The sequence below is a fragment of the Lactuca saligna genome, chromosome 8, assembly GCF_052625555.1.
Source record: "Lactuca saligna cultivar CGN05327 chromosome 8, ASM5262555v1, whole genome shotgun sequence".
Taxonomy (NCBI): Eukaryota; Viridiplantae; Streptophyta; class Magnoliopsida; order Asterales; family Asteraceae; genus Lactuca; species Lactuca saligna.
This window is the reverse complement of record NC_136424.1, coordinates 27525001-27536256: the sequence shown is the minus strand read 5'-3', so window position 1 is coordinate 27536256 and position 11256 is coordinate 27525001. Positions and strand designations below refer to the sequence as shown.

At 33.7% G+C, this 11256-nt stretch overlaps 1 protein-coding gene across 1 annotated transcript; it reads left to right on the top strand.

Annotated features, from left to right (window-relative positions):
* Window positions 1-9299: 9299 nt before the first annotated feature.
* Window positions 9300-10752, top strand: LOC145009510 (protein disulfide isomerase-like 1-4). The gene is made up of 6 exons (XM_078968195.1): window positions 9300-9461; window positions 9554-9628; window positions 9723-9797; window positions 9876-9956; window positions 10076-10195; window positions 10717-10752. The coding sequence occupies exons 1-6, from the start codon at window positions 9300-9302 to the stop codon at window positions 10750-10752; spliced, it is 549 nt and encodes a 182-aa protein (XP_078824321.1).
* The last annotated feature ends 504 nt before the right edge of the window (window positions 10753-11256 follow it).

Here is an 11256-nt window from a genome sequence, read left to right as displayed (position 1 = left end):
TCAAAACAAACTTTTCAAATTTTCATAAAACATAATTCAATTAATATTCATAAAACAACCATATTAATTATCCAATTCAAGTCAATACAAAATCTCAAGATCACAAATGTAAAAACTCCGTGTGTGTGTACGGATCAAGCCGGCGCCTTCCCACGATCGTCACTAGTACCTGAAACAATAACATCAAACACTGTAAGCACAAAGCTTAGTGAGTTCCCAAAATACCACATATAACACATATTAGCCACTCGAGGCTATAACTCTGTGGGTCCGTGCACCCAAACTCTGTGAACCCTCAGGTTATAGCTCTGATAAACATGCACCACATAAATCACATAGAAATAATGCAGTACAACACATAACATACATAGCATACAAATACTCTATCACATAACTCTGGTTACCTACTCAAGGTAAAGTATAGTGAGAAGACTCACCTCGCGTATCTCGGTATCTCACGAATCCTGGAAATCCCTCGTGCTCGATCCTCCGAGCTCTAATCCTCCTATAACATCATATGTCTCTAGTTAACACTTTATATCTTCTAAGGTTGACTATCCCTAAGAAGTCAACACAGGTCAACTTCGGTCAACGGTCAACGGTCAACTTCGACCGGACTCGGCGAGTGCGCTATGGCGACTCGGCAAGTCTAGACGTTTTCACCAACTCTTTAAAATTCCCTTCCTACATGTCGAGTATTCCCCACTCACTCGACGAGTTTCATCTGGAAGAATCGCGGGGCCACCCCGACTCAACTCACCGAGTCTCAAGAACAACTCGGAGAGTCCCAGTTCGACTCAGTCCACCTGTCGTCCCTCTCCAACTCACCCTGACTCACTGAGTCAACCCATGACTCGATTGGACCACTCACTGAGCAAACCCAAGGCAATCTTCAAACTACTCGCCGAGTCTGATGAACAGACTCGGCGAGTCCATGCCATGCAACCACTCCAACTTGCTTCTAAGGTCAGATCTGCTTCCACAATCTATAGATCTGGCCTCCCTAGACTGATTCATCACGTAAAGCCTGTATCTTGGTGCCCATAACACACCCCATGGCTCATAAATAGAGTTTTGACCTAAGGCATAAGGATTTTAATCCAAAACCTCCATTGATTCCCAAAAAGCTTGGGCAAAGGGATACTCTGGACCTCCAAGGGTCCAGATCTATGGTTTAAACCACATAAGGGACCAAGGGGCACTAGATCTTGCCACAAAAGGGTTCAACAAACCCTAAATAAAAATAAACATCAACAAGGAAGAAGATAACTCGAAATTATTACCACAATAGTGATGCTCTGGACTCCAAACTCTCAGAAGTGGCTCCACTTACTTTCCCTTAGCTAGTTCTCTCCTTCCTTGCAAAAATGACACCTCCAAGATCAATAATGGCCTTCTACTTTGCTCCAAACGCTCACACTCGATTAGGGTTTCACTCAAGGGACTGGTGAGCACAAATGACGGCCATAAGGCCCTTTAAATAGGTCCCAAACCCGAGAAATTAGGGTTTCATTACACAGCACGGACTCGCCGAGTCCAGGCGCGATCCCGCGACCAGATCCACGACCCTACTCGGCGAGTCTGAGCTCCAACTCGCCAAGTCCCCTCTCAAAACACCAAAAAAACATAAATATAAAAGATACCTAAAAATCCGGCTGTTACAGCTACACTAACTCTTGAAAATTTGTTTGTCAAGAAATGTTTATTGACAAGAGAATCGTATATGTCAAGGAGTCAATGGGAGTCTTTATAGTCTTGAAAAGTTTCAAGAACAAATCAAATAAACCTTATCGATCATCACTAGTACACGAGTTGAGGTTTACAACCTATCGTGTTTCTGTGCTATTTCAATTGAGTTAATTATGCATGTGAGCTCTATGAGTTCTCATTTTAAACGCATAAATGGCAAAGCACCTTAATCGATGAAAGGTACATTGATAGGAAAGGATGAGCTACTTAACTACTTGGAAGACATGGTGGGCAGCTGTGCTACCATAAAGGCAAGAAATCAAGATTAAGAAAGTTCGGTCCGTATGAGTTTGAATTTGTCGTAAACTTTGGTTTCAACAAATTCACATGGATAGAAACACATACACCATTTAAAATCTAAGTGTCATAAGATTTCCTCCTTCATGAAAATGATTGTGAGGAAATGCTTTCACTAAGAAAGATTTTAAGAAGATAGTGATTGTAAAATTGCATTCTCAAATTCAATTATGGTTACGGTATCCCTTTCCATAATTTGAATTGTGAGGTTTGGCACTTAGTCTTAAGTGTTTAGACACATATGAACTATCGAAGGCAAAGGTGTATAAGTTCAAGAAGCCTTGATAAAAGATTATCAAAGCACTAAGTATTAGAAACATGGACTTAAGAAATTCAATAGGTATTGTTTTTCTGAAAGTTAAGATGTTTATGAATACATGTCAAAGCTAGTGGGAGCATAAGTGTTATGTTTTACAATAATCATCATGATAGTGGGAGCATAAATGTTATGATTGTATGATTATTAAGGAACGTATTGCAAAGTTGGCAATATTAATTATAGAAAACAAGAGTTAAACCTTGCAAAGTAGTAAGGGTTATAAAGTTGTTTTGCTATAATTAAGGGAGAGAATATTATGCTTCATTTCAAATCTAAAGGATTAGGTTGTGGAATGTTAATAAATTTAGTCAAAGGTACATTGTGTGTTCTTAAAATTTCGATTATGATTACGACATTCCTCTTCACAATTCGAATTTTGAGAACATAGCAAATAAAACATTATGCGTCGTGTCCCATACGCTTCGGGTATGGGATCGATTACAAATGCTTTAATGTTTTACCATTCTAAAATTTTCCAAATGTCTAGCGCATTTAGAGGGAAAAGGGACTAGAATTGGTTTTGACTAAAATAATTAAACAACTATCAAAGGACAATCCAAAGTTCGACGAGGATTGGTCGCTTGTGAGTAGTTGGAAGTATAGTATTGGAAAATATGGAAATGTTTCCATATTGGATGGACCATATCGACATCATTACAAATAGAAAAGATTCTATTAAGAATGAATTGTCATGAGGAAAATATGGAAGCGTGTTCATATTAGGAAGTAAATATTGAAAATCTATGTCTAGATTAGAAACTTTTATGCAAAAGGATGTTCAAAGGAATGTACTTTGAGAGAGAGACATCATATCTAAGGAATTGTCTTGTAACAATCTCCGATAGAGGACTTTGTAATATCATTGGCAATAGTCTTTGTGACTTTGGTGCAGTGACATTACGAAAGGATCGTTGCATAAAGTGTTAGAATCTAGCATATTCTTTAAGTAGCAAGAATTTGATATTCTTACACTTATGAAAAAGGATTTGGAGTTGTAAAATGAGAATGATTGGAAATGTGTTCAATTTGTCTATTTCACAAAAGTAAGAACCATAGGTAACCATTGTGTGCATGCTAAGAGCATGGGACAAGTGTTGGAATTCAAGTAAGAAGTTGATTACCCGAAACGACAAATAATGAGTAATCAATATGGTGATAAATAAAAGGCGTTTTATTTATACTCAAAGGTTTGAGGCCATATGAGATTAGTATTATTCTTGTGTTTCACATTTGCATGTTTTGACTTCCAAAATAATTGAGTTTATTAAGAATAATCGAATTATTCGAACGGGCCACAGTCATTCATATGTTGGAAGTAGATATGAATGAAGACTGTCATGAATTGGTGTGTGGATTGTCTAAAGAGCATTAGACATAAGCAAATGTTTGCTGCAACGTTCATGAGTGCTTATGAATATGATTTGAGCATTGGATTAAACCCACGCTCACTTGGATCACTCCATTAATTGTATTACGAGTGATTGGTGAGACGATAACATCTTATATTCTTGAAACTGAGATGTGTGAGTTGTATCTTGCTAATCGGTTGCACATTGATAGTATGTAAACGCACTAGTAACTTGGTGTTATAAAACATATTGTTGTGTGTGATTTGGTTAGTGACTGCAAGCAAGCATTGTATCAAAGCTTATCCGTTCCTTTTATCCAAGGTAGGATAAAAGCGATATCTTTTGGGCCCCTCGATGGTTTAGTGATGACAAACGTAAATGCTCGGCCGGGCTAGGGCTAATTTGATTTGTTCAATTAGTCTGTCGTCATAAATCAGAAATCGAGAAGTAGTACAAAGAGAATGATTTGAAATCATATCTCATACGATATCTAGAATGTAGGAATATATGATCCCTTATCTAAGGACACGGGTATCTGATAGGATCAGAGTTGACAGCGGCTTTGAAAAGCTACGATTGCAGATTGGGATCTGAAGTCATACGTATAATAGTTGTTAGACTTATCCAAGTGGGAGACTGTTGGATTAGTGTCTAAGTCCATAACTATTTTGGTATGTACTTGACCCGATGGTGCATGGTCCTTTTGGGTTGCCTTCACCAAAGCAACTTGATAGGATGAATTATGGAGAGAAAGGATCAAATATGATTTATTAATATATTATGGGAATAATATATTAAAGGAGAAATCATATTGTTTAATTAATATTAGTCAATAATTAATTGGTAATTAGTTTTGTGACTAAAAGAGATTAATTAAATTTAAGGGACTAGAATTGTAATTATAAGATAATTATAATTTGGGCCATGGATTTCCTTATATTAAGGGGTGGACGAATTCTATGGGGAAAGCCCATATGAAATCGTCCAAGGCTTAATTAAAAGGCTCCATGGGTTGCTTAGGGCTTAAGCATCCAAATTAGGGTTTCCTTGTGAGATAACCCTAATAGCCCAACTATATAAAGACCCCTTAAGGATAAAAAACGTGGCCAATGAAATGGAAAATAAAGAAAGCATGGCGAACGATAAATGTATTTTGTTTGTTAAAAACAAGTATATTTACTTAAATGGTTATACTAACGAGTAATGCATGTTATAAAAGCATTCTCACATAATATTATTCAACTTTATGGTGTTTATTTTTGTTTGGTTTGTGATTTTGAATTCAAATTTTTATTGTCCCTCGTTATTGTATATTTGCAATCTAAAATTACATTAACAGTAAATATGATAGTTTTGAATGTATTTTAATAATTCTGTCAGAATGTATTCTGCCAAAATAAATTATATGTATTCTACCAGAATGTATTATATGTATTCTACCATAATATATAAAGTGATAGTTATTGCAAATAACATGTTTTAACCATTATTACTTTTTTGTTGTATTTGTGATAGGAATGAATGAAAGAATAAGTTGAAGACCTAATAGGAATAACTTGAAGAATGAATAAAGTTTGATCATACTCACAATTTAAGAATGTTGTTATTTTTTAAGAATTTTATTCATTTTTGTTGATATTCTTTTAGAATATGTATAATATTTTTAGTCTGTAAGAATGTGTATGAATTTGTATATAAGTTCGGATGTATAAAAATATCTTAGAATGTTATTATTTTTCAACCTCAGATTCAACAATTTTTTTATTCTTCAATAGTATTCTAATAGAATAAAATTCTGAAAGAACATCATTCTAACAAAAAAAATATTTTGACAGAATAAAATCGGATATTTTACAAATTACGTTAGTATTAAAATTAATTAATTAAAAAATTCATATTTTTAAAATTAGGAGAAGTGATTATCCCTAAAAAATCTGAAAATTTCCTTTTATAAATATAGTTAATTGTCAAAAATACCCTTTTGCTAAAATTTGTGAGATTATATGGTACATATTATCCTATTGTAATATCATACACTCTCAAATCATGTCTATTGATTAATTCCATCCGTTGGTCCAGATCTGTACATTCTGTCATACAATAGTTAGTAAAAACAAAATAACCTAAGCCTATAGCTAGGTTCAAATGTTTCTAGCAACTATTGTGTTCCTAAATACGCCAATCACAAATTATCAAATAATTAAATAATTAATTAAATCAAAAAGGATATTTCTGGTCTTTTGCACTTACAATTAAAGAAACAAAATAAATATATGTTGACCTAAGGGAAATCCGCAAAAAAATCCCAATATTTTAGGTCACTTTACGATTTAGTCCCAAATTAAATTTTGTTTACAAAAAAGGACAGATTACCGGCTAAAACTTCGGATTAACCCTTCGTGGCTGGTTTCACCGATTTAGCCGATATCTCATCTTTTTTCGTTAATTAATCCAAATTTTAGGGCTTTTTCATTAATTAATCAAAGTTTTAGGGCTTTTTCATTATTTATTACCAATAAACCATAATATTTGGACTTTTCTGAAGATTACCTTTAAACTAATATATATTATATGATCTAATTTAATATGTACTATTCCATGTCTTCTTTCTTATGCTCTTCTAGACTCACCGTGTGTTTTTATCGGTGTCGTCAAACCCAACAACAAAAATCTCACTCACAAGCCTCATTAACTGCATCGATTTTCTGAAATTATCCATTCATAACTCTATGATCATCTTTCAATCTCCAAATAAAGAACGGAGAAAATCCTTGTTGATTACGTGGATGTCCCTATTACCTAACCATGACTTAAATCGTGGTTCAAACACTTGGATGTTCCTATTACCTAACCATGACTTGAATCCTATTTCGAACCCATACACTATTCGCTTTGTCCATAGTGTTGTTCACAACAAAATAAGAATCCTACATGGTTTAACCACTGATACCTTGGCTCAAGTCTTACATGACCCTTGTTTCCTTACAATAGGGCTTGAAAACCATGAAGAATGACCCATTAAGCTTAAAAAACTCAACATAGGTAAAAAAATCAACTCGATATTATGTACTGAAAACCATGAAGAATGATAACTCTAATTGTAAAAAAATGTCAACAAGCTATCCATCATAAACTATTAAAATATTAATTTGGTATACCTACGAGCTACGGTTCCAACACTCGAATGTTCCTATTACCTAACCATGACTCGAACCTTATTTCGAACACATACACTAATGGCATTGTCCATATTTTTGTTAACAACAAAATACGAATCCCACATGGTTTAACCATTGATACCTTGGCTCAAGTCTTACTTGACATTTGTTTCCTTACAATAGGTGTAACATCCCGACTCCCAGGTATAATATTTAATTATTTTATATTCTTGTTGTCTGATCAACTTGACGAGTTGGAGGCCCCAACTCGCCGAGTAGAGAGTGTTAATGGTCGCGTAATTTCTAGAGTCTACTCGACAAGTTGGAGGACCCCAACTCGACGAGTAGGAGTTGAGTGTGAAAACCCTAATTTTCAGGGTTTGTGTCCTATTTAAAGGACCTTAAGCCTTCATTTCCACCTCCCTTATCATCTTAACACTCTGAGAGAAACCCTAATTGAGCTATATGCTTGTAGGAGAGAAAGAGGGGCTAATATTGCATATTGTAGTGCATTTTTTGGAAGAAGATTGAGGAGAAAAAGGCTTGGGACGAGAAGGAGATCTTGGATCCATCAAAAAGATTGTGTTCCGATCTTTATCAAAAAGTTTATCATTTATTGGTTTTTGTCTTGCCAAAAACTAATGCATTCTGGAAGCCGCAAATAGACTAAAATGTAATAATGACAATTGTTGTGATGTTACGTTTAAGTCATAATGAAAATTGGTGTGATATTACAATAATTATCATTATTACGTTTTAGTCTATTTGGGGGTTCCATAATGCTTTACTTTTTGACAAAAAAGAAAAAAAAAAACCAATAAATGATGACCATATAGGATTCATCTTACGTTGGGGCTTCTATAGTGTTGTAAGGAAACAAGGGTCAAGTAAAAGTTGAGCCAATGTATCAGTGGTTGAACATGTGAGATTCGTCTTCTATTGTTAACAACACTATGGAAAACACCATTAGTGTATGGATTCAAGTCATGGTTAGGTAATAGGAGCATCCAAGTGTTGGAACCACGGTTTATGTCGTGGTTAGGTAATAGGAACATCCAAGTGTTGGAACCACGGTTTAAGTCATGGTTAGGTAATAGGGACATCCATGTAATCAACAAGGATTTTCTCCGTTCTTTATTTGGAGATTCAAAGATGATCATAGAGTTGTGAATGGAGAATTTTGGAAATTGATGGAGTTAACGAGGCTTGTGAGTGAAATTTTTGTTGTTGGGTTTGACGACACCGATGAAAACACACGGTGAGCCTAGAAGAGGATAAGAAAGAAGACATGGAATAGTACATATTAAATTAGATCATATAATATATATTAGTTTAAAGCAAGGTTGTAAAAATCTCTCGGCGGTAGCTCGACGGTCGACTTGCGATAAGCGATTAATCAGACTCGGCGGGAATTAATCGGCGATTAATTGAGGACCCTAAACTATTAAGAAAATTATTTAAAAAATTAATATTTCCTAACAAATTAAGTATTTGAACATTTTAAATTTTAAATTTTTGAATTTTTAAAAATTTTAGTATAATATTTTAAAATTTGAATGCTTAAAAATTTAAAATTTTAACACTTTGGTGTAATATTTGAAAAAAAAAAATTTTAATTTTTTAAATATTTCCCGCCTATGACTGCCGAGTACCGCCAAGGCCGCCAAGGACCGACAAGCCCGAGTTTGACCGATTTTGACCAATTTCCGCCAAGCACCTAATTGTAATCGGTTCGAGACCGCCAAGCGATTAATCGGCCGCCAAGGCCGATTTCTGCAACACGGGTTTAAAGGCAATCTTCATAAAAGTCCAAATATTTTGGTTTATTGGTAATAAATAATGAAAAAACCTTAAAATTTTGACTAATTAATGAAAAAGCCCCAAAATTTGGATTAATTAACGAAAAAAGATGAGATACCGGCTAAATCTGTGAAACCGGCCACGAAGGGTTAATCCGAAGTTTTAGTCGGTAATATGTCCTTTTTTGTAAACAAAATTTAATTTGGGACTAAATCGTAAACCGGCCTAAAATATTAGGACCTTTTCGCAGATTTCCCTTTGACCTAATATCTCTTCTTTATAACCATCGACATACCTTTTGTATCCCTCATCTTGCCACTACCATATCTTCTTCTTCCCTCTCCTTCGTCGGCTTCGTATTCCATCACCGAAATCGGTCTATAGTTGTCGCCGTACACCAACATCCTAGCCCTGGTATGTTCTTGAACTCAATTTCTAATGTTTAAACCTAAAGAAACATCGACCCACATGTATCTTGTCTTCATCGTCGACGACCACTACCATCTTCTTGTCCTTTCGGTTGCTAACCACCATTATCATCTCCATCGCAATCAACCATCGTGACTACCCTCTTCCTTCCTCATATCCACCGCTACCAATGACCACCACGACTACTCTTTTCGATCAATGTCACTGTTAGAGGTCAAAGGAGCAACTTTAAATGATTCAACTAAGGTTTTCCTGACATTTGTGAATGCTGCAAAGCTATTCAAGGGGAAGGTATATGGAATTACTAGTTTTGTAAAGCCTATTGGAGATTATTTTAGCATCATAGGAGATGCTCCACAAGTAAGACACTTCTCCATTATCCATCTTTTCTCCTTTTCATTTTTTTTTTACTTTTTGCAAAATGTAATGTAAATACTGGATGTCTTAACCAGGGTATTGGATATACCAGAAATGATGATGGTAAGAAATTTGTGTTTGACCAAGATTTGACCTTTGAAAACCTTAAGGTATTAAAATTAACAATGATCTTCAATTAACAATGTAAGAATCCAATTGGGTGTTTCTTAATGTCTTAATGTCCTTTTTATATCAAATTGTCAGGCTTTTGTCGAGGGTTTTTTTTGGAAGAAAAGCTTAAAGCTTTCTATAAATCTGATCCAATTCCTGAGAATGCAAGTTGTTATTTTTGGGAATTTAGATTCTATATATTTATTCTCAGAGTAAGTTATAACTTTTTCTTTTGATGATTGTTAGAATGATGGTGATGTGAAGATAGTAGTTGGGAATAACTTTGATGATATTATCTTGGATGAGTTAAAAGATGTTCTACTAGAGGTAAGATGGAATCGAGGAAGGAATGGAATGGTCTATTCCATCATGGAATGGAATGAAATATTACAATATAACCCATTTTTATCTATATTGTCTTGGATGAATCAAAAAATGCACCATAGTGTGGGCATTGTCAAGCTCTAGAACCAACTTACAACAAACTTGCTAAACATTTATGTGATACTGATTCCTTAGTAATAACAAATATGGATGGAACTACAAATAAACATCCAAAGGCAAAGGTAATTTTTTTTAATTTTAATCTTTTGAATCTTAAAGGTTTTTTAATTAAGTCCAAACATGATTTCTGATTTTGGATTTCGGTCTTTGGAAGGCTGATGGGTACCTGACAATTCTTTTCTATCCAGTAGGAAACAAAAGCTTTGATCATGTAAGTGATATTTGGATAGATAAATTGTGGTATGCATTCTATCAGAATTACTAGCAACACATGTTTTATGTAATTGTTTATAAAGGTAATTAATTTATTTGTGTATTATTTTGGTTCAATTTGTGATTTTAAATTCTAACTTCTATTGTCCCTCGTTATTGTATATTTGGAATCTAAAATTATATTAGCAGAAAATACAATACTTTTGAATGTATTCTATGTATTCTGCCAGAATAAAATCTATGTATTCTGCTAGAATGTATTTTATGTATTATGTTATATTCTATGTATTCTTTCAGAATATATAAAGTGATAATTAATAGCAAGTAACACATTTTTAACCATTATTAGTTTATTTTGTATTTATGATAGGAATGGCTGAAAGAATGCGTTGAATATCTAATATGAATAACTTGAAGAATGAATAAAGTTTGATCATACTCATAATTTAAGAATGTTTATATTTTTTTAAAGAATTTTATTCGTTTTTGTTGATATTCTTTTAGATATGTATAATTATATTAAAATGTATAAGGCTTTTAGTTTGTAAGAATATGTATGAATTTGTATTTAAGTGCAGATGCATAAGAATATGTTAAATGTTGTTATTTTTCAACCTCACATTCAAGAATTTTTTGTATTCTTCAAAAATATTCTAATAGAATAAAATTCTGAAAGCACATCATTCTACAAAAAAATATTTAGATAGAATAAATCGGTTATGTTAACAAATTAAGTTAGAATTAAAATTGAATTAATTAAAAAAAATCAGATTTTTAAAATTAGGAGAATTAATTATCCTTAAAATCCGAAAATTTCCTTTTATAAATGTAGTTAATTGTCCAAAATACCATTTTGCTAAAATTTGTGTGATTATATAGTACATGTGTATCCCATTTTAATATCATGCAC

Excerpts from the sequence above, each read along its gene's own strand:
- LOC145009510 (XM_078968195.1), top strand. The coding sequence starts at position 9,300 with ATGTCACTGTTAGAGGTCAAAGGAGCAACTTTAAATGATTCAACTAAG. Across the intron at positions 9,798-9,875 it reads TCCAATTCCTGAGAATGCAA|AATGATGGTGATGTGAAGAT; the intron begins GTTGTTATTTTT and ends GATGATTGTTAG. Across the intron at positions 9,957-10,075 it reads TAAAAGATGTTCTACTAGAG|TGTGGGCATTGTCAAGCTCT; the intron begins GTAAGATGGAAT and ends AATGCACCATAG.